Source organism: Crocodylus porosus, unplaced genomic scaffold (assembly GCF_001723895.1).
Source record: "Crocodylus porosus isolate Cpor-Errol unplaced genomic scaffold, CroPor_comp1, whole genome shotgun sequence".
Classification (NCBI taxonomy): Eukaryota; Metazoa; Chordata; order Crocodylia; family Crocodylidae; genus Crocodylus; species Crocodylus porosus.
The window spans coordinates 16,163,931-16,188,141 of record NW_017728943.1 but is presented as its reverse complement, the minus strand read 5'-3'; the positions used below and the strand labels follow the sequence as shown (position 1 = coordinate 16,188,141).

Below are 24,211 nucleotides of genomic sequence, written 5' to 3'. Positions count from 1 at the left end.
TCACACACACACACACACACACACACACACACACATCTATATATAGATATATATAGAGAGAGAGACCTATAGATCTATCTATCTATCCACACACACACACACACACACACACACACACACACACGTATAGTGGCATTTCACTTTAATTATGGAAAAACATGGATTTGGGGGTTTTGATCAGAGAAATTTGGAGGTTTTTAAAATTTGAGCTTTTTAAACAGCGAAAACCAGGATCCCAGGTGCAGTGTAGAGGACCTGATACGCGTGCATGAGGGCCAGTCCTAGCACACAGGGCCCAGCAGAGTGGGTGCCGGGCGCAATCATAGTGTGTGGGGCCAGGCAGGGTTGGCACAAGGCCCAATCTGGCCTGTAGATCAGCTGTGTGTCACTCATCTGCTCATGGGGCCAAATGGTTGAGCACCACTGATCTAGAATATTGTGGACAGTTTTGGGCTTCACATTCTTAAAAAGATGTGGAGAAGAGAGAGAGGGTCCACTGGCAGGTGAAAAAGTAATTCATCTCACACAAAGAGAGATTGAAGGAAGCAGGCATGTTCAGCTTGTGGAAAAGGAGCTTAAAAGGAGATGTGACAGCAGGCTTCAAATATCTGAAGGGCTGCCATAAAGAGAAGCGAAAACACCTTTCTGTCTTGCTGCAGTAAGTAGAATGTGGACCAATGGTTTAGGTTGTAGCAATGTAGGTTTAGAGTGGAGAGCAGGAAAAAAACCCTTTCATTATTAGAACAGTGAAGGGGTGGAATACATTGCCCAGGGAAGTTGTAGAAATGCCATCACTAGTGGTGTACAAGAAGAGGTTAGCTAACCATCAGTTGTGCGGGTAAGCATGGGTACTTCCCATGCTTCTGAGCTTTTCTAGTTGCCACATGGGGTTAAGAGGGAATTTTTTCCCCCTCCTATTGCTACACGTCAGGGTTTTTTCCCCCTTAGAGGCATTGGATGTTGGCTAAGGCTGGGGTGTGTCAGTCCTTCTGCTAGGGCTAAAACCCAGAGGTTCTTGCCTATCTATATCTTGGCTGCTGAGGACCAGACCAATTGCCACATTTGGGGTCTGAAATGAATGTTATCCCATGGTCAGATTCATACAGACTGTCGGGATTTTTGTGTTGTCTGTAGCAGGGGTCATGGCCTTCTTCCCTGGATCTCTCCAGTATATTTTGACAACCCTTGCAGCAGCGGGACACTGACCACCATTGTCTCTGCTTCACCTGTGGAGGACTAGGCTGTATGACAGGGTTGACTGTGCAGTTTTAATAACAGGTTTGACAAGGATTTGTATGCGATAATGGAGGTAGGGATGAACCTGTCTCAGGCAGAGGGTTGGACTGGATGATCTCCAGAGGTCCCTTCCAGTTTCTAAGATTTTTCGTAGAAAGTCCCTGCTTTTCTATGAATTTTGTAGGGCTCAATGCCAACACATAGCTCCAAGCTTTTGGACTGTATGCATCTGGGGGACAGTCTGAACTAATCAGTGTTTATGGGACATTACGCACCAGGACATAAGGGAAAGTCAGCCTACTTATGCAATAGACTGGCTATTGGTAACTGCGTGTCCTTTCATATCATCTGATGAACTGAAATCTTGCTCAGGAAAGCTAAATGAATGTCTGGGTCTTGTTACACATTGAGCTTTGAGCTGCTCAAATGTTGATCACTGTTAGTGTTACCTTGAGTTTGGAGCGGTCACACCTTAAGGCTGAAAAACCATCTCTGACTGCCCCCCACCTGCACAGCTGTGAGTTGCCACTACAGGGCTGGTAAGCCAGGACAGCCTTGCATCCCTGTTGTAGGTCGGGGTATGTGAGAGATGGGCTGGGGATGGGGGCAGGAACATGAAAGTGGGAGGCAGAGAGTTAACGGGAGCAGAGCTGGCAATGAAATGGGAGGTGGAAAGGAAATGTTGGGGGAAGGGTGGTGAAATGAAGGAAGTCAGCCCCTAAAGGATAAAATAGAAAGTAAAAAAAAATTAAAAGGATTTAAAAAGAAATAAAGAGGAAGTAAATTAAAGAAGGTTTCATGTTTTAATAAATTGGGATTTTGGATTGAGGTGGTGGTCATACTTCCTGGAGTAGCTAGGAAGTGGGAGTGCTGAGGGAGGGCACTTTTGGGGGAGCTACTGCCCCTGCCCCAGGAAGGAAGCCTCAGCTCATGGGGACCCAATTATTCCTCCTGCACCACCCCCACTAGACCCCACTCTCAGACCCATCTGTGCCCTGCACCCTGGCTACCTGGCATGTGCGCTGCAGCCTGTTTGCACAGGGTTGCATGCATGGGGCTGGGAAGGCTACACCCCCAGAGGCAGTCACACGCCAAGAGCAGAAGAGGGAGTTGGCTTGGTGCCAGAACCCCTTTCCTTCCCCTTGGCAGTAGAGGTCAGGGGGTGGAAATGTTGTCCACAGAGAACAGGGGGGTGGGGGACAGAACACTGCATCCTGGGATACTGCAGGACTGAAACTTGGGTGGCTCAGCTAAGGGGGATGGCCACACATCAGCGGAACAGGAGCTGGGTAACACAGATCAGAGGTAAACCTGACTGGAAGTGGCAAAACTTTAAGCTGCCTAAAATGTCCTTAAAAGTACTTTCAGGTGTTAATGTCTGGACAATCTAGGAATTAATAGCTTCAGGAACTGCCTAAAATTACAGGATACAGGAAGGTTTTGATGTAAGTTCCAGGCCGTCCGATTTAGTTGGCCCAGTTTGTATTTGAAACCTCTGGGTTTATCTTATGAATCATGTTTGCATACTGAAAAATGCTAACTTTGCATGGCAGCCCATAAGGACCATCTCTACCCTGCTTTCTGCCTGTTTATGTACAAAATGGTACATCCTAATGTAGGTCCTGCTCTAGTTTAAATTAATACAACCATTGATCCTGTATATATAAATCATGCAAATGCTTAGATAAAGCAGACCTCACTGAGAATGGGCAAGACACCAAAATAAGAATCAGGATGCCCTGCTAGACGTATTTCCCTACTTGGTGGGAAGATCATACTACTAGGTTGCATATGAGGCTACCAAATAAGTATTTGGCGAGACCTACAATGTATATGCTACAAACAAAACTGTTTTAATGGGTGTATATACAGGAGGGCCTGTGAACCTTTTGGACTGGGTTTAGGGTTTATGTGTTAGGATTTGGGTGCTTTGTAGATAATAAACCTAGTAGAGCTGTTGTCACTTGACCTGGGCATGCAGTAGTGCTTTCTGTACCACTGAGATTGTTAGGAGACACGCAACACCTGCAGCAGCAGCAAGTTCAAAGGGCATTCTGATACAGCACGTACACTGACCACCCTGTGGGAGTCTGATATGATGTTATACCTAACCTCCAACAGGCTGGTGACTGCCTCTGACAACAAACACCCTGTAAGGACAAGGCTTATCTTTCAATGAATGAGAGATGCAGGAATCACCCCATGTAGGGCTATGCAAAGCTTTGGTCCCTGATTTGATTCAGCAGAGATTCGGCCTGCTTTGGTGGCTGAATCTCTGAATCCGAATCGAATCAGGAGATCCTTTAATCCAGGGACGGGCAATTATTTTGGGCAGAGGGCCGCTTGCTGAGTTTTGGCAAGCCATTGAGGACCACATGACAGGCAGCCAGGGGCAGATAAATATTAATTTTCTAAATTTTTTAGGGGCCCTGCAGGATGGATAGAATGGCCTGGCAGGCCGCATCTGGCCCCTGGGCTGCATTTTGCCCATCCCTACATCCCTCTGAATTGAATTGGAGACATTCAGAAAGATTTGGAGGTTCAGACATAGACACAGCTTTAAATGTTTTTTCTACGTACCTCAAGGTACCAGCTGCGGAGCATCCCACAGAAGTGCGGGGGGCTCCCCCACACACTCAGTAGCAGACCAGAAGTGGACCAAAAGCACTTCTGGTCCACTTTTGGGTCCGCCAGGGAGTGCACAGGGCCTGCCCCCTCCCCCTCCTCGCCTCCCTCCCCAGCTCAGCGACTGGTGCCTCCTGGGTCTGGGGGGCACCCAGGGTCCCCCTGTGGCTGATCGCTGAGCTTGTGGGGTACAGGCCCCCGCCCCCCCAGTGTACTCCCCAGTGGACCTGGAAGTGTACTGGAAGTACATCCAGTCCACTTCTGGGTTGACCGCTGAGCATGTGGAGAGCCCCCTGCACTCCTGTGGGATGCTCCATGCGCCCCACCATCGCAGCACTCACAAGCCGCAATGGTACCTCGAGGTACGTAGAAAAAATATTTAATGCTGTGTCCATGCCTGAATCGCTGATTCCCTGAATCAACATCAAATCTTCAGATTTGGATTTGGCTGAATCGAATCGGGGACAGTGATCCCCAAATCAGGCCAAATCCAAATCTGAATCGAATACAGCCCATTTTGCACACCCCAACCCCCTCGTTGCCAGTGTAATCCGGGTGGTCAAACCGGGCATTTTTATGGTTCCTTGTGGCTTTGACCTCCATGGATCTGTTACTGCTGTGTACTGGGCTCTGGAATTTTTCCAGCTCTTGGCCAGTTCCTAAAACTAAAGCCAGTCCCTGTGTTCTTCACAGCTTTTATTGGTGCCCAAATGAGAGTCTTAAGGGTCTATCTCAGGGGGTGAAACCAATGCATGGAGGCGATAAGGAATGAAAGATACTTGTGCGTGCTCAGACCAGTTACGGATATGGAAAAGAAGGATGCCAGTCCACCGGGAACAAGACAGGGGTGATACCTGCTCAGTTATGTGATGACTATGGGCTGATGCTACTAAGAGTTGTGACGAGTATGTGGGCATGATGATACTGTATTTGCAGTGATAGTGTGATGGAAAAGCATGAGGGAGCAATGACAGCTGAGGGCTGGTTCTGACAAGGGGATAGTGCAAGAGAAGGCTTTTGAGTGAACTGGTAAAGACAGCAAGGCTGGCTTGAGATTCAGATGAGCCACAAGAGGAGAAGATGCCAGCTCAGAATAGGATGGTATAAGAAATTGATGGAGACTCGGGAATGTGGGAGGGGGTAAAGAAAGGAGGCTAAGGGTGGGATGAATATGAGAAAGGGAAGAGGAGCACTGCCAGTTGAGGTGTGAGGTTATAACCATTTGTTGGATATAATAAACTTTTGGCTGTGCCTGTTTGTGTGGTGTAGCTCCATGCCAGCATGTGTTTTGTGTGTGTGCACGTACACACACCTACTGGGGGTGAGGCAGGTACTTGTGTGTGTGTGTTTCTGTGTGTGCACATCTCTTTCATATTTTGCTTTCCTGAAGGTCATGGGTTGGTGGAAATGGGCCATCCTGTGTCAGATACTCAGGTAACGATTAAAGACAGGACATTTGTTTTACAGTATTAATTAGATGGATCCCTGTCACCCTTATTTCCTTCCAGTCTGCCTGTCCTACTTGCAAAGACAAGGATTTCTTAGGATGATACCTTTAATTGGACTGTATAACTGAGATAGAGTTAAATAAACTTTTGAATGCAATACATTCTTCTTCAGGTCTCGCCAGAACATCCCAAGCACAGTTTGTTCCTGCCATCTAGTGACCAAGTCCAGTAAAAGCAAAACCTCTGCACATTAATATCATGGGTGTTAAATCACCATTCTCCACAAGGTGGCATCAAAGGCAAAGACGCAGAAACCCTGGTCACCAAAACAGGGGAAATGGGCACAGTTATAGCAACTGGAGATCCCATGCTCTCCTAGCCTTTTGTGACTGAGTTGGTTCAGGCTCACTAGGAAAGAAAAGTCATCCTCTGCCCCTAAAACTAGGAGAGAGGGAGAGATGCATGTCTCTGCAATGCCATCAACTTTTAACCTGAGTGCAAACCACTGCCAGATGCTTTATGTTCTGCCTCAGATAGTCAGTCATCAGGAGAGGAGATGGGGATGCAGGGAATGGAGGAAAGCACTTGCCCCATAGCAGAAATGATCTCTACCTAGACTCCAGGTACCTGCTCTCTCTATCTCTCTCTCTTCCCTATGGCAGGCAGATCTTCAATCAGATCAGTTACTCCCAGCAGACAGATTATAGAATCAAACAGTCATAGAGAAGTAGGACTGGAAGGCAACACCACAGGTCATCTAATCCAAACTCCTGCTTGAGGCAGGATCAGCCTTATCCAAACCATCCCATACAAATTCATTTTCTAACCTTAGCAAAACTACAGCCAACCCTGACACAAAACCCAAGACATAACATCCTAACCTGCCACAGGTAAAGCAGGCAGCCCATGACAGCCAATGATCTGGTGCTGCAAATGTTGTTAATGTATACTGGAGAGATCCTAGGAGGAGGGCCATGCCCCTCACTATAGAGGAAGGAAAAAAACCCACACAGTCCATACTAATCTGAATTTTGGACTCTAAATATGGCAATCAGTTTGATCTTGAACAGAGGAGAAAGACCCTGTAACTAAGAACCTCCACATTTAAGTCCTAGCAGCCACACTGGCATACCCCAGACAAAATCTCCAGCTTTGGTTGCAGCTAACTCCCAGTGCCTCAGAGTAAAGCTTTTTAAAACCCCCCCCAAATCCCGATGCACGTAGCAGCAAGGGGAAAAAATTCCCTCCCAGACCTATGAGGCAACCAGCAAAGCCCAGAAACATGGGAAATACCTAGAGAAGAACACAGGCATAGCTACAGCTCCATTATCCATGAACAGTGGCTGTGCAACCTCTTCTTGAACACCTGTTATTCTTCATTGCCTGCACTGTTCCTCCATAATTGTTGGAGCTAACTTCTAACTTCAGTGAGCTCCTGATTATTGCTTGGGAACCCTAGAGTCCGAATGTGTTGTGCAAATGTGTCTGCTTGCTAAGGCCCTGGACAGAGGCTCTAAAGTTGTGGTCTGAGTTGGGCCTCCTCAGCTGACTGAACTCCAGTAGGGCTTGTGAGTAGGGTGAAAGCACAGGACTGAAGGTACCCATACATGGAGGCTGATCTGGTACTCCACATAGTCCCATCACTTAGTCAGTGGTAGCAGGAACCGGCCAGGTGTGAGACTGATCTCACAAACCTATTCAGCTTCACAGAATACAGCACCCAAACTGACAGATGCTACGACCACCACCAAGAATACACTCTACCATAGCCAGTACTACATACAGAGACAATCAGCTTCAAGAAGCTACCCCTTAGACTGTGAGCAAGCAGCAGATGCATTCTCCAACTCATCCATAAAAGGTAACCGCAGGGATAACCCACAGGATGCTCATCTGTCTGCCCCTGCCCCTTCCCACCATGGTCTTTCATCCCCAGTGGAGCTGTTAGGCAAAGAACCCTGGGGTCTGATTTTCTGCTTGCTTACACTGGTGTAGGTCAGGAGTCCCTCCACTGAACACAACAGAAAACCAAGTGAGAGAAGAATTAGGTCCTGGGTATCTTTTTGGAGGACAAGGATGGGCAACAGGGAGAGATTAGAGGAATGAAACCAAGCAGTCCTGGGGTGCTGCTTTCTAGGGAGCTTCTACCTCTTGGGGCTTTGGACTCCATCTTGTCACATACTAGTTCTTTTTGCAAGGAAGAGCTCAGTAACCCCTCTGTCCATTATACTCTTGGACATGTCCTGGGAGAGAAGCAAAGATGGGGAGAAAACAAAAACAAGCCACAAAAGGAGAAGCAGCAGGGGAAGGAGGAAAGAAAGAGAAATCTCTCTCTCTCTCTTTCTTCCCATACCCCTCTGGCCCAGAGGGTCTTGGGTTTTATGCTTGCCAGTGCCTCTGCAGGAAGTCATTTTTCTAGTCTGTTGACTCTCTTTGCCAGGGCTTCAGAAGATGAAATCTTTATTATCATGAAGGCTTAAAAGGGAGGAATACTGTTAATTCCATTTTCAAGGTCATACTTTGAAAGTTATTAATTTCTTTCTTCCAGTGCTCTGCACTCTACTCTGAGGCTTTAGGGATTAGCAGCTACTTCTTACGAGAGTTTGCTCGGTTGGCTTCCACTCACCCTGTATTCTTTTTTTTCTTTGGGGGGGGGAAAAAAGGCTAGAGTCAGTGTTCCCTGTTTTTTACTGTTAAAGCTGTCCTGTACCCGATTCGCCCTACCAGTTAATATCTAAGGCCCTCCATTTCCTTTCACCAATAGGTGGTCTGAAACTAAATCCCAAACTGGGGTAATAAATGGGTGACTATGACTGCGCAGTCAATACCCTGCCTATTCTGAAAGCAGACAGTTACTCTGCCTGACTGAGGGATGATCCAGTCTGGAGACCATTGAGGGCATGCTAGAGATTGACTGCCACATTTTAAAGTATTCTGTTCCATCCACTGCTCTAGAGTCTGACTGTGGTGTTACAACATTTGCCAGATTGGTTTTAAATTTGATTCATCCCTCCCAGTTCTCTAGAGTCAATCTGTGGTGCTTAGCACCCCATGTTATAGTGTCTTCCCGTGTTCATAGAATCATAGAGAAATTGGGCTTGAAATGACCTCCTAAGTCATCAAGTTGAACCTCCTGCCTGAGGCAGGAACATCCCTATCCAAACCATCCTATACAAATCCATTGTCTAACCTCTTAGCAAAACTACATACAGACAACCCTGACACAGCATGAGACATAATGGCTTAACTAGCTGCAGGTAAAGCTAGGGGACCATGGCTATCAACTCCTGCTTCTATGAAACGTTATCAACTGGGATCCCGGTTTTCTCTGTTTAAAATGGCAGATTCTCTCAGAAAAAGTCCAAAATTCTTTAATTAAAACCCCCCACGATCTGTGTTTTTCCACGACTGAATGAAACACCACTATATAGGTATCAGCCGAACACAATGGTTTGTTGATGCATTTACAATTTTTAAGCAATTTGGAAGCCTACCAGTGCCTCAGTCATTATAAAAAAACCCATTCTATATACCTAGATATTTTGGGATTTAATTTTGGGTTTTTTATCATGGAAAATCAGAGCTCCCCCTGCCCCCTTCATTCACTAGGTTGTGGGTCCAACTGTGGCTGTTCCCTCCCTTGCTTTGTGGTGCTGAGTAGCTGTGATTTGCTGGAGCCCTGCCCATTGCCAGTGCACCTCGCTCCAAACCAGCAGCACTGCCAGTGCCCCTCCAGCCTGATCCACAGCCCCTTTTCCCTGCTGGTGCCTCTCACTCATGACCCCCAGCCACCTGCCCCCACAGCCCTGCTGGAGGGGGGCCCCAGCCATCAGGGCTACGGGGCCAGAGCCCACAGTCCCCTACCCCCCACAGCAGTGCCCAAGCCCCAGCTGCCACCTGCAGAAGGCAGTGGCTGCTGTGGCCAGAGCAAAGAGAAGCGCCTGGTGGGTGGCACAGCTGGACCAGAGCCCGGTGGGAGGGAGTGGGGGATGCAGGCTGCCTGCTATGGTCTTGGGGCTCCCTACCCTGCTGCCCTCCCTTGGAGGACTCCACGGCAGAGCGGAGCAGGCAGGCTCATTGGGATGCCCCCTGGCCCCCAGGCAGCAGTGGGGGGCACAACTCCATAATGCCACTGAAAGGTGGGCAGGGCATGACTTGCCATGATGACACGGCCAGCATGGGGCTTCTGGCAGTGGCACTGAGGCTGTCAATCCTGCTCTGCCATGGAGGCCCCTGAAAGGAGGACAGCAGGGTGGGGAGCCCCAAGGCAGCAGCAGGCAGCCTGCATCTGCCCCCATCCTGCGCACAAGTCTGGGGGTCACATGCCCCCTCCCCCATGCCTTCCTCTCCAGGAATGTGCACAGCAGTAGAGAGCTGCCCCCTCCTGGATGAGCAGCCTGTGGCTCCCTTCCACTCCCCAGCCAGGCCCTATGGCCATGCATTCGTGCAGCAGGCTCGGGTCCTATGCACCACCTGAGCTGGGCAGCACCCCAGACCCCAGCCCTGCTTTACTCCCTCCCTCACCATGTGGGTCTCAATCTGCCCCTCCCTATAGACTTACCTGGTGGGAGCTCCGGGAGCTGTTCTCCACTGCTGCCTGCAGAGCCGACCCTAGGAGTGTGTGGGGCCCGGGGCATACCAGGCTGTGCAAGCCCTGTGCATGGAGGGGACAGGGGAGGGGGTGGCAAGTGACCAGAGTGGGGAGCGGGGGGGGAGGGGTGGCGAGCAGCCAGAGCACAGATCTGGTGGGGCCTGTATGGCTCTGTCTACAGGGCCCCCCGAAGTGTGGGGCCCAGGGCAGTCACCCCAACTCTTGCCTCCCAAGGGACAGCTCTGGCTGCCTGGCATGCATGTGGAGCTCCCTGCCTCTGATTGCCCTCCTCCTGCTCCCCCCAGCCCCAAGCAGCCCCTTGCAGGCTGGAACTCTGCCAGCCTATAAGGGGAAACCCATTGATTCCTACTTTTTTCCCCTTGAAAGGAGAACATCTACACTTTTCTACTTAAAAGGGGAAAACCCCATTTCCTTTTTTTTCCCATGGCAAACTGAAAAACCCAATCCCTGGATATTAAGATACTAGTGAACAGCCCATTAAGAATGACAGGGCAAGGTGGGAAGAAGGTGGGCAGGGATGAAGCACCACCACCCCATGCTGCCACCACCTTCCAGGAGCAGAGGGGGAAGCTTGCAGGTGGCAACCGCCACCCACCACCATGCACTGCCGCTGCTTTGTGTCCGGCCGTGCATCCCACCCTATCCCCCGCTCCATGTCCAGTCTCATGCCAAACCCTCTTCCCCAATGTCCAGCCCCATTACCACCCTTCCTCCCCTGCTCCATGTCTGGCCCCGTGCCACTTCTCCCCCACTCTGGCAGTCAGCAGCTCTGTCCCTGCCCACCCAGCGCATCAGTCTTGACGGCATTCTTGATGCAGCGCTGGCTGGAGCCATGTGCTGCTGGGAGCCACGTCCCCAAGAGCATTATGGACAGACAGACACAGACAGATGGACTAAGCCCTTTATATATATAGAATGCTCAAGAGATCCTGGGCAGAGGACCATGCCCCCCACTACAGAGGAAGGTAAAAATCTCTACAGCCCATACCAATCTGATGGGGGGTAAAAATCCTTCCTGACCCCAAACATGGTGATTAGTCTTACCCTGAGCAAGGAGTAAGATCGTCTAGCCAGGAACCTCTGATTTAAGTCCTAGGAAAAACATCCTAGTCAAAATCCCAAGCCTTGATTGCAGCCAACACCCAGCGGTTCCAAGGAAGGCTTAAAAACAGCCCTGACATATGGATCAGCAGGTGGGGAAGGGAGTATCCTCCCAGCCCCATGCAGCAACCAGCAAAGCCCAGAAGCATGAAAAATACTCATAACAGAACATAGCTACACCTAGGCCACCCCCAACCAGTGGCTGTCCAACCTCTTCTTAAATACCTCCAGTGATGGAGAGCCCAGAATTTCCCTAGGTTATTCCACCGCCCCACTTATCTGTGTTGTTCAAGATGAGGCCTATCTCTTCCACCATTTTAGAGTTTTCCCATAGTGTTCACAATTCATGGTGAACTGGAACTCATCCATCCTTCCTAATGCATCTGTACATCCATCCTCCTAGAGAAGGTTTGTAGTTTGTCAAGAAAAGGACATTCAGTATCTTTTAGTGAAGGTTATTGTGTTCTAGAGATGGCTTCTTGTCCCATCTACCCTAACGATACCCCACTGTCATTGCTGCTGTAGAAGTGAACTGCAGTCTTAAGTCTTTGAGGAACAGCAAAACTCTCTCTCTGAGCTCAACAGACTTGTTTCAAGACTGTCTCTTGTTCTTGGTTTATTTACTCTGTAGAGTTGGGGGAATTTCTGGAATTTTACCACCACTGAGAAATCCCATCTGTCCCTCGATGCAGCCATTCTGCTAGCACCTAACAGTTATGGTTTCCAAAGTCTGGTGCATTGTGCATCCCAGATGACTTACTGAGACCTCCCCTCGCATTAAAGTTCTTCATATAAGAATCCCCTACCAGAAGTTAAGCAGTCAGGGAATATATCATACAGGTCATTCCCATGGCACTATTCATGGCTAAGAACATGAGGTCTCGCCTCATTGAACCTCTTGGAAAGAATAACCTCTCTTCCTCCCCTGGCATCCCAGCTCATCTCTCATTCTGACTGTGCATGTGTGTGGCAGCATGCTCCATCTCACCAGCAGCAGTTACGTGACGATGACACATACAACCTAGCTCCTCAATGTTCACTAAACAGCCTGGGATAGCAAAGCCCTCATCACCTGCTCTACATTGCACTGGTGATGAACAATGTTTGCAGAGGCATAGAGTGGAAAAAATGTAACCAGGGCAGTCATCTCTCACCATTTCCCCACCTTTGCTCCACCTACCTTCTTACTTGCAGGTGTAGAAACAGCAGCAAGCCGTCAGGCAGTCTCACAGAGTGCAAAGTATTCTGGAAATCATCGTTCTTTAGGAGAGTGGTGGAATTTGCTGCTGCCAGGGGAAAATTTTATCCCATTGTTTTGCCACCAAAGCCTATGTCCAGAGTGCAAAAGAAAATGCTGAATTCAACGGCAAAAATGAGATCAGTTTTCTCCCCAGCAGCAAGTGAACTCCACTGCTGCTCTCAAAACTGATTTCTAGAATGCCTTGCACTCCACGACACCCATTGCCTGCAACAGCAATGAGTGTCACAGAGGCAAGCAGCAGGCATGTGGTGAGGCAAGCAAAAACCCATGGGTGAGTTGCCACCCTGTCTTGGCACCCCTTCCCATTAGTCAGCATCTGGGGCACATGCCCTGCTTGTTCACCCCATGCTACACTCCTGAATGTATACCAATCGGATGCTCAGTGGCCCTGTATGAAATTTACATTTCCCACAGCTCTGAGGTTGTCTGTCTTTGCTCCTCACCCCCAAGAGTGGCAGTAAATACAGGCTTTGCTAGGCACTAAGCATGGGGGTGGAGTAACAGGTTGGCATGAATATGAAAGGGGTGCTGGAGATAGAATGAGGGACAGTGAGTAGGGTGTGATTATGGAACAGAATGAAGGCACGAGCAATAGGAGAGGGAGACAGAGGAGCAATGTGGGTATTAAAGGAAGATTTAGGGAAAGGGGGAACAGCATGAGACTGATGGAGAAACAGGAGACAGGGGAGTCTCACCGATGGGAATAGCTCAGAGAAAGCTCAAAAGGAAGTGACAGGAAGAGGGTGGAGGAAGACAGGACAGTAATGAGGGGGCTGAAAGAAACAGCTGTGAAGGGAGCTAGGAGTAGACAGGAAGGTTGATGGAGCAGAGAGGTAGGAATGCAAGGGATAAGGGAAGGAGAGACAGATGGAGTTACACAAAGAGACGCCCTGCCCCACAGCATTTCTTTTCTCTTTTGCTTGCCCTTGTGAATGATGCATTTGCACTCTGCTCTGGGGTCAGGTCACCACAGAGCTCATGGCAACTCTTCTGTGAGCAAAGCTGTGTTGGCATCTCCATGTCTCTGTGTGTGTATGCAGCTGTATTCATGCTGGAGATGGCAAGTCAAAGGGTTTGTGTCTGTACACACATGTGCATAGTGTGTGTCTGCACTCTTGTAGGCACCTGCTTTTGCTGTTGTGAGATCAGGGGGGTGTGTGCGCACGCACACACACACACACACACACACACACACACGTGTTTTTATGGTTGAATAGAATGTGTGTACAGATGTCAGGATAACTACGTTCATGTGCACATGTATTTGTGAAAGTTGGCATATAGATTTCACACTCATCTTTTTCCCAATTTCTGTCATGGGAGTTGAGGGCAATTGTGGGGCTATTTCCTGCTTTTAGAAAGAGTTAAAGAAACATTGCTTTTAATGCCATTCTAAACAGCCCTTGCATGAGGGAATGCTTAAGTGAAGTTATGCTAGCTCTGGTGCTTCCTACTACCCCCCAGCCCAATCCCCAGATAATGCATCTATGGGGTGGGTGGGAAGAGGGGTTAGAGCAGGCTGTGGGAAGGGGAAAAGACCCTCTAGTGCTATTGCAACACACTGCAACTCAATGCAATCCTGAAGCTCCTCTAAATTATGCAGGGGAAGGGTGTGGAGGATCGAGGGGGCTGCAAGGTGGATGGTGCAAGCTGAACTGTTCCCATGCTGGCAGCTGTGGGGTGGAGTGAAAAGCTGATACAAAACCACTTCTGCACACCCTTTAGGTGCTCCTGGGCATGGGAAGATTGAGTCTAAGGTGCGGTGTAAATAAGCCTGCATCTGCATCCTGATATGTATGAGTAGGTATACCCTGGAGGTGTAATAAGAGTTGACAAAGGTGGGTCAAGTCATAAGAACATAAGCAGTGCCATACTGGGTCAGGCCAAAGGTGTACCTAGTCCAGTACCCTCTCTCCAACAGTGACAGGAGTGGTGCTTTAGAGTACGGCTGCTTAACCCCTGACCCATGAGTCAAATCTGGCCTCTGGGGCTGCATCATCTGGTTCAGGGGGCTCCCTACAGGTCTGAAAAATTGGTGCTCCCTTGCTACCAAAACTCAGGACCTGTGGGAAGCCCCATGTGTCAGATAACATGGACCTGCATGCTAGATCACCAGAACCTACAGGGCATGACTGCGTTAGAGGGAGAGCATAAGAATAGGGTATTAGAGTGATCTGTCCCTCATAACCTCCTTGGTATCCATAACAGCCTCTGCCGTCTAGGAAGGGAAACAAAGCTAAGCCAGGCCAGGGTCTTAAACCCAGAACCTTGCCCTTGACAGACCACCAAATCGGCCACTGCACCCCAATCACAGGCCCACAAATTCCTCTGATACCTATTGTAGAAGATGCCTAGTTGGGACTTGGTAAAGCTGCCCTGCTTATGCCACATCCTCTACACAGTCAGATTCCTGCCTGCTTGCCCCCCTCTACCCTGCCATCCCAATGAACTGATTCCCTGCAGTCCAGAGAGGCGTGTGTGCATGGGGAATAAATACAATTCCCCTTTGTTCTCCTCCACAATGAGCCCATCCTTTCTGTTGCCCACCTTCCCTGCAGGCCTAGGCCTCTGCGCCCACCAGGGAAGTGTGCCTCTGCTTTTCCCTCAGGCCTGATTTGTCTGAAGACACTTTTCTTGCGCCCCCCGCTCCGCCCCCCTTCTCCACTGGTTGTTTTTGTTTTTAGAGAGAGCGCTTAGACAGCTGTATTAATCATGCGAACCCAGCCATGTGTAATGTGCTTTATCAACAGCAGAGCAGGCACTGAATGGCAACCAGTTCACAAACGGGCCCAGCACAGCGCCTGAGTCTGGAAGATAAACCCAATGCTTCCCAAACCGACGTACCGTCATGGGTTAGTGAATGGAGAGACTGCTCACTTGGGACAATAACCAGATGGGAGGCCAATTTGTTAGCCAAATTCCTTGGTGGTTCACAGTGGAAATGGGGGAGGAAGGGCAGAAGTTGCTCTTCAGCGGCTCTCTTGGGTGAATCTTTTTTCCCCTCTTCATATTCAAGGATTAAAACAAGGAACGATGCCTTTTCACTCCCTTCCTCTGCCTCTACTTTGGTTTTAGTAGTGCTTTTAATAGTTGCTGCTGGGAAGATGACTGAACAAGGAAGGAGGGAGGGAGGAGGAAGGGAGGGGGTAGAGGCTTTATGTATATTTACAGTGCACCTGATAGGAAATTAATATTTCTTGCTCAGGGCCATCACTCCCCTCTCCAACTAAAGAACCAAGGGGGAAGGGTGATTCAAAGGCTTGTTATTATTCCCTGCATACTCAACTGGCAGTTTTAGGATGGGCTGGATGGTGTGAAGCTGCATGTTGCATTGCTGGATATGCAGCATTTCCTCCAAATGCTGGGTTAAATTTTGCATTGTTTAGGTCTAGCTAGTGAGGTTCTGCTTGAGCTTCAGTTTAACAATGAACCTGTCTATACTATAGCAGGGACTGTGCTACCAACCACCATGACTGGCAACTGATTTCTCAGCACAGTCACTCCAAGGTGGGGTCATTTCTAATCCATTCAATGTAGTTATTTTTGTCTTCTCCCAATAGTTAGTCTGACCTGAACCGGTCCTTTGGGTACTGGGTCTTGGTCAGTTCTGCTGTAGCTGTGGCTAAAAATGGGCGGTTTTGCTATCCCATTGCAAGGGCAAAGAGTTTATTGAGAAGCATTTCCATAAGTTCTGCAGTCCAAGCTTTCACCTGCCTCTCATCTCTCACTCAGCTCATTGGATTCATCGCAGGACTGAAGCTGGGGAAGGTTATGCAAATATATGCGAACTAGGGCTCATTTTGGAATAAGTCAATCTAAATTAAAATTAATGAACAAAAAGTACAGAAACAGATCAAGCAATAAAACCATTTCTCTCTGGGTGGGTAGAGCTTTTTTTAGGAAACTATTTTTTTTTCTTTTTTATGGGGAAGAAGATTTTTAATGCAATCTTGGCAAATGTAAGCCATCCATCGCTATCCAGAAACCCAGCCAACATTAGCTGCTGGAATAATAAAAATAATACTTGGCCCTTCTCCATTCCTCCCTGATCCAAGGCACTGTTTCTAAACCAAAATTAATTAAGTCTTGCAACTCCTTTTTAGTCTGGTATTATCTTTTTTTGTTTTATTTTGGTTTTGGTGGGGTTTTTTGGCTGATGGGCATAATGAGGTTTTGAGATGGGGCAGTGAATTAACCCAAAGTCCTAAGGAAGAGCCAGGAGTAGGATCCCTACATCCAGACTGGTGCTTTAAACAACTCTTCTCCTTTCTATTCTGTCAACCAGACTATCAAATGAGCTCTGTGACCTGTGTCACACAAGCAGACATCCAGGGTTAGGTCATTGCTGAGCAACTGCCATCAACATTTGAGCACCTGGACTTGCTTAATCCATACTGAGTGTCTCCAGTGCAAGGTCACATCTAACACAAGTATGTGTTGCTGCATTCAGACTGGTGCTCTAGCTGCCAAATACTAAGAGCTCTGTTGAAAATCTGGCTCATTAATATTTGCCAGATGCCTCTGGAGTTCTCAGGTCTTCCTTTCTCTTGGGGGTGACCAATTTTAAGACTGAGCTTGCCCTGAGATGCTGATGTCTGATTCCAACCAGCCATCCACAGTGGAGGTGCACTCTGACCATACAATGTGGATACCTTTACACGGTGATAACTGCAATCTGAAAGGTGGATCCAAACAGACTCCCCTGAATTTGGGGAAAAGTTTTGATCTGGGTACGGGTCCAAATATGGCACCTCAGTCAGGTAAGTGCTTTAAATTATTCCACTTCTGTGTCAGCAAAAGGGATAGGACGGGGCTGGACTCTTTGGACCAGTTTGGGCTCTAGGGTTCCCAATCACATCAAAGGATTTACATGGTTTAAAATCAGTGAATGTTTTCAGTTTGCACTGTTCTGTCTGTTCTGGCTTGCTAGGGAAATGAGTTCTAACTCTAATGAAGTGCTGAAGGAAGGCTCTCAAACATAGCTGGGTTATTTTAAAAGAGTCTTGCTTCAGCATGGACAGGCTGTGGGCTGTGCTGGTTCTATGGAGCATTTCCATACTGTTTGAGGACAAATTCTGGTCAAATTCAGACCCAAGGTGAGCAGGATTTGACCCTAACATCTTGTTAGGCTTGCCACACTGTTCTTTCTCTTAAGTCAGTAGGGAAGGCATTGCAGGACTTCACTCATTTACAAGCCATAAGGGAGTTAACAAACCTTTTCTGCTGCCTGATTTTGACAGGCTGGTCAAAGACAGGTAGTTATTATCGCTCAATGGGACATCCCTATATTATGTTAACCCTTTTGAATTTGTACCCTATTTCCTCATGATTCTTTCCTTTAGATGCACCCCATTTAAAACAAACCAGACATTTGACTTTCATCCAACACAAGGTCATCCTGCACTGAAGAGGTGGCCACTCATTGGAACTGCTTTGGTACTTAGGCCCATCCATGTGTTGGAGAAAGTAGGACAGGGTCCTAGCATAGAGGAGGCGACCACATTATTAGCAGAGGAAGACTGTGCTTTACAGATGGGATCTTAATCCATGGTTGGGAGTGGGCAGAAGAATTGGAGGCCATTAAAGAGAAGGCTTTTCTCTGGGCCTCTGAGGAAGCTCCACCCTCTGGTCATCAGATCCAAATGAACAGCTCTTTCTTCCTTCCCACCCTTGTGATCAAGGCATTAGTAACAATACAGACTATGAGAACTACAGCTAGGAGGAGACTAGCTACAGTCTACAGTACATCCAGGGTCATTCTCCAATCAGTAAGTGTTTGGTGGAAAGACAGGACTACCCCACTTCCACCCCCCACCTATAGACCATTCACCCAGTCACTATTTTTATCTTTTTCTTCCTGATGAGCAGAAATGGACTTTGTCTGAAAAGGCCCTATCAGTTGTTTTCTTCACATGAATTCCTTTATCTGTTAAGGTTGGCAATTCAGAACAATGTCACTCACTCAGACACATGGCAAGCTCTGATATAGTTGTCAGAGGGAGATGGTATGAAGGATATGAGACTGATCTCTAATAATTTCTGAGCTCTTATGTAACCCAGTTACAAGATAACTACAATGGGTTATTGGGATATTTATGCCTGGGTCCATTTTGTTCAATAGCAGGAGTATTGGGAAATGAGTGGAAGATAAAATATTGCATCATGGTAAGCAATGCAACCTCTAGTTAACATTTCAGGGGTTATTAAGCAGCGGTGCCTAAGATGATAGCTGGGAAGGTGCTACTCTGAAGCCCCTGACAATGCTGTAAGACGTGTTTTGACAAGGCTGAGCCATTACACTGTAAAAAAATTCATTCTCTAGAGTTATGTTCAAGGAAAATAATTATGGAAATGTTTGTGGAAAACAGACTGATACAGAGGCAGGCTCTGCTGGGATCTGAAGAAACAGAACCTGCCTGTTTCCCTGGCAAATAAGATGCTAGGGCTTAAGGGAAGCCACAGGTTGTTTTAAACCCATTTTTCTCTTTTGTTATGCTCTGTTCCTCCTGCGAAAATAACAATTATGTAGTCTGAGAGAACTGTCTGGTCACCTGTGTGAATCACTGGTCACAAGCTATTGAAGGAAGACTTGCAGGTGCAGAACTCAGACAGGCCTGCTGAGTAATCACGGTTGATGCACAGAGGGCTGTAACCCCAGGCCAGAGGTAAGCGTGGAAGAATCATAGAACTGCACTGCAGGAGAAGCTTGAGATATGATGCCTGAGATGCTTGGTGTTGGGGTGGAAGGGATGGGACAGAGAGGTGGAGAGTATTCAGAGAGATTGAAGAGTGGTCTAAGGTACAGATAATGCTGTAAGCATGAGAGGTACTACTGGAAATATCTGGAGTTGAGGTCCTGCTAGTCTTATCTGTACAGAGGAAGGGTACCTCTATTCAAACTTTATGTGGCCTCAATGATATATATGGCCACAGTACAGCCAGATGTTATGACATCCCATGATAACACAACATCAGAACAGTGACAGGCCAGTGTTACCACCAACTGATGACACATCAGCCCAGAAGATATGTAAGGGCATTTTTAAAGTCCTGGCTCAGAATAAGGATGCCCAAATGTTTTTTCCAGGGAACCTGGTATTGCAAAGGAGGCCACAGGCCCCATTTGGAGAAGTTGAGCTAAAAAGCAGTAGGGTTTCACTAATGTACTAGTGAAGTGATTCGTATCCAGTACAAGTTAAAGAGACCCATTTTAAATTGCTGACCTGCCTAAAAGTAATGAATTTCAACAGCAACCAGATAATGATAACAATACCTGGAACTTACACAGCACTTTTCATCCCAAAGCTTCTCTCTTTTGAATTAATCCTCAGAAACTCCAAGTTATGGAAATATCACCTATACTTGATAGACAGGGAAGGTGAAGGATGAAGGGGAAAATGAGATGATTAAGGTCACACAAGAGGTTAGTGACAAAGCTGAGGTCAGAATCTCACAATGTAAACTCGAGGGCTCAGGTCAAAAAAAGTCACTTTTGTCTGAGATTTCTTTTAAGGTGGAGACTGAACATTGAGATAAGCACCAATGTCTGTGCTGACCATCCATATTAAAGAAGCTGCCAAGGGATTTCAGCAAGCTGATAAGATCCAGTCTATTTAAACTCTGCTTTTCTCTTCATAACCTCCACTTAATATTTCCTGGTTCAGAATGCAACACAACATCGTATGTTCTCAAAGACTCACTGCTACTGTGATGTCACTGTGGGTGTGCGCAGACGTAATACTTAGTACATTCTAAACACAATTTAAACCCCGGGAATCTAGACATACAGCCCACTGAAGACTGGCTTAAACTTCCTGGAACGTTTCAAAAGCACACCAGGAAAATCAAGTATTATTATGAGCTAGTCCCCCAAAACAGGTTTAATGTTACATTGGGACAGAGAACATCCTGTGCCTAGTATCTGGTTAGCTTTCCAGACATCCCAAACTGCACTCCGCACTCCCTTTCTCTCCCCCACCCCAAAACATGCAGGGCATGGGGCTGTTCTGGAATGGAGCCAGGACTCTATGATCCCAGTCCATATGCCACCAGCATCCTCTGGGCCCCGGGGCAGATAGACTGCATCATGGGAACAGAAGCTAGGACTGTTTTTAAGTCACCAAAATCAGGTAAGACTACCACCCATCCCACTCTTGGCACCTGCTCCCTTTCCCTCTTTCTGCAAAAGCACAAAACCTCCTCTTTCATTCTTCTCCCCACCTGCCACTGCCACTGTCCCTGGCTACTCCAGGAACAGAGCGGGCTTGAGCAGCACTCCTGCCCTGCTCCAGCTGGGAACAGCAGCAGGTGGGTTCCTTCTCTCTACCAGCCCCTTAGTTATTCCTTGCCAGCCTGGGTTGGTAGTGCAGGTAGAGGGCACCTGCCTGCCACTGCTGTCCCCAGGTGGAGTGGGGCAGCAGCAGCAACTCTGGTGTATTCCCCTGCCCCTGATCAGCTGAGGACAGTGGGTACAGCAGCAGTGGTGGGCAGGGAGAAATGGGATGGGAAGGGTCATTCTGCTGAAGATGGAAGGGAAGAGAGGGGAGATATTCTTACCTGTTTTGGGGACTGCTTCTCCCATGCCCAGATCTGAAATAGGGGTACAACCATACCCCTGCCCTCCCTAGATTTGTACCTTTCAGGTGCTGGGGAGAGGGAGGGGGCATATGACCTTTCGCTTGTGTTCCCAAGATCTCTGCAGCTTTTCAACCCCTGCCTCGAAAGCCATGTTGTCAATTGCACTTGCCTGGTACAAACCCTGTGCTCCATAGTACCAGCTCATTTTGGAGTGAGGAAGAAGGGTGGAAGGGTTGCTTGGTACTGGGAGAGCTGTGTGGCTTGCCTCCTCCTCATCCAGGGTTGCCAATCCAAGAACATTTTTTTAAAGACAACCAAACTTTTGTACTGACATATGCTTTTATTGACAAACATTTTAAATAATGTAAATGTAACCCTTCTGCTAGATCCTGGACAAGGGCTGGGCTAATATTTAGAGGTTTAACACCAACCATAATAAAAAAAGTTTTGCTGTCAGTAAAAAGTGTGCAGATTGTCAGTAAAAACAAAACAAAACCCTGGGTTGGCAACCCTGCTTGATTGTAGCAAAGGTTTTATAGAATAATTTGCCCACCCCACACTCATCCCCACACCCTGGTATCCCCTACCACACTGTGGTGCCCCTCCTCATTCCCCAGCCTCACTGCTGCTAGCCCCATCTCCCTGATCTGGCCCAGATCCCAAAGAAGGATTACTGCAACCCAATTGTATTACAGGCAGGTCACTGGGCATGGCAGCAGCAGCAGCAGCACATTGCTCAAGGGAGGGAGCTATAGGTTATAAAACCAGGAGAGAATGTTTGAGGCAGGGTGCTGCACTCCTGACCAGAGATAAGGTGGCACTGCTACGCTCTGTCTGTGTATCAAGGCATACCACTAGTCTCATTCTGATGAGCTGCAAGTAAGCTGAGGGATTCTTAGTTTTTTCAGGTCAGCTCCATTTTTTTAAAGCACCATATAACAGGTGTTTTTAGGTGCGTCTTTGATGGACTGTCTGTAAATTTATGCACAGTTGGCAACCCTGCCCTTGCTGCAAATGCCCCTGGTACTATGAAGTGTAGGGTTTCTAGCAGAGAAGTGAAATTGGAAGCATTGCTTTCAAGGCAGGAGTTCAAAAGCCCCACAGACCTTGGGAAGGGGAGGGGCAAAAGCATGGAGCTCCCTGAAAACCACAAGTGGGGGGGGAGGCTACATGGCACTGTCAGTGCCCAGCAACCTCTCCATTCCTTTCTGGGAGACACAATGGTTTGGATACTCTACCACTCCTTGGTGGTGGGTTTTCAGCAGCAGTGCCATCCCTAAAAGGTGATGGTTCCACTTAGAACCCTTATCAGTATATGTACAGACACTTCTGTCCAGGGACAACTGTGAACTGGTTCCTGATCAGTGACATTCTTGGAACAGTTCAAGTGTTATGTCTGTCCACACCCTGTGATGTGCCCTGAGATAATATCAGTGGAACAAGAAGCAGTGAAACAAATATCAAAAGCAGAGGGAAAGCATTTTAAAAGGTTGATTAAAAGTGTTGGATGGCCCTGGCTGCTTGGTTAAAAAGGACATTTGGCACAGAAATCTTGGCTTAGCTCAGTTACAATTTTTGCTGTATCATTTACCTTAATGGGCCACTAAGTCATACAGGAGGCAATAGACTAGAGAAAAATTGGGCAAAAAATCCCTGCCTGCCTATGAACTTGAACAAATATAGATAAATATTTATATACATATTTTAAAAGGGACAGACCATGACTTCTCCATTGGACAGAAATATTTGGCACTAGAAGTCCCACAAAATTTCTAAAAGAAATTAAAAAACCCCACCAATCTTTAAACTCCGAACAGCTTCTATGACTTTAATTTCACATCCAAGCATATGTTTCGTTTACAGTGCGTATAATAATCATGTTTAATTGGATTTATTTTGCCATGCTAGGTTCCCAATGGCCTACTTTACTCCTTTTTTCAGCTCCTTGAACGTTATTTGCAAATCACTCTCTGGGATTTAATTTTAATGGTAGCTTGATTTCTTTTTTGCTTCTCTCTCTCTCTCTCTCTTTGGCACTTTTCTTTAATAGTATTTGCAGATTTACTTCTAAATAGGCAATTGTAGCCACATCCTGAGGCTGAATAAGTGCCAGCAGAAGATCTTGATTTGAAAATGTGGGGTGGGGAAGCTGAGCTGTTGGGAAACACCCATTGCTATTGTTCATCTCCTTGAAGGACAAGCAGGTGTTTTACTTGGGCACCCGGCCACTTTCCTGAGTCTTCTAGTAATGTTTTGGACTCTGCCCCCGTCCCCACATGCTCTATACACACATTAACTATTCAGTCCCTAAAACACCCTTGCAGGTTCAGTGTCTCTCTTTCACACAGAGAAACTGAGGTCCAAGAAGGCCAGGGGTCTCTGGCTGACTAGTGATTCTGAGTGACTCCAGTTCTGTGTTCAACTCAAAACACCTTAAGGTGGCCTGATTTCAGGCATGGAGCCTCCACTCTCTTAAAAATCAGACCTCTTTAAGAGTGTCAAGCTGGGTACCCCGATCACTGAGCTAGCTCCAATCCACCTAACTGCAGAACCAGAAGCAGCAATCATATCAGGTTGGTGCTCAGCTCATTAGCACCAAGGTTAATGACCGTGGGTGCAATGTTGAGTGGATACAGCTATGCTGGTTCCAGGAATTAAGCAAGTATCTTTTCATGACACTGATGAAGCTGTGCAGACATGCCATCTTGTTCAGAGCTAGCCCAGGTACATACAGACCTCCATTGTGCCAGGAAGAGATACCCTGAAAACCTGGACAAACTTTTGAACATCTCTGCCATGCTGATTTGACTGAAGACTTATCACGTGCATGACAGAGATGTAACTACTACCAAGGTCTCCAGATTTCCTTTACTATAGTTTTAGACTCTTTCCTTGTGGACTTGGTCAGTCAAGGTCTCTCACCATCTTTTGTGCTTTAACAACTAACTATGATTCCTTTAATGATTAGTGAGCCAGATGAGCTGCCATACAAACAGCAGAAGTTGCTTTCATTGGTGACAGATGAGCCAGGGAAAAGATCTGTTGTGGGTAAGCACTCCTAAGTTTGCATGCTTCCCTGTTCCCACTTATTTGCTCAACCTGTTCTGGATTCCTCATAGTAGTAGTTTTGAATTTATTTTCCCCTTGCAAGATTTCAGGTACCCTGCTGCTTCTACTCAGACAAGGAATATCCAAAGAAGAGCCATTTTCAAGTAGTTTGCCATGTATCATTTTGGGTGGAATATATAGAGATGGACCTGAAGACAATTTGAACAGCACTTAACACATGGAGACTTCTCTGAGTCTCAGCTCAGACACACGGTCTCAGGCTCAGGCTTGGATTTTGGCAAC

At 47.4% G+C, this 24,211-nt stretch overlaps 1 protein-coding gene across 4 annotated transcripts in view; it reads right to left on the bottom strand.

The window, feature by feature from the left end:
• Positions 1-24,211, bottom strand: part of LSAMP (limbic system-associated membrane protein) — a 1,430,869-nt gene that overhangs the window by 31,977 nt on the left and 1,374,681 nt on the right. The window contains exon 8 of one of the 4 annotated variants that reach the window (XM_019548767.1): positions 20,244-20,250. The exons of the other annotated variants lie outside the window; for them this stretch is intronic. Coding sequence (XP_019404312.1) covers positions 20,244-20,250 — 7 coding nt within the window. The remainder of the gene's footprint in view (positions 1-20,243; positions 20,251-24,211) is intronic. 4 annotated transcript variants of the gene reach the window in all.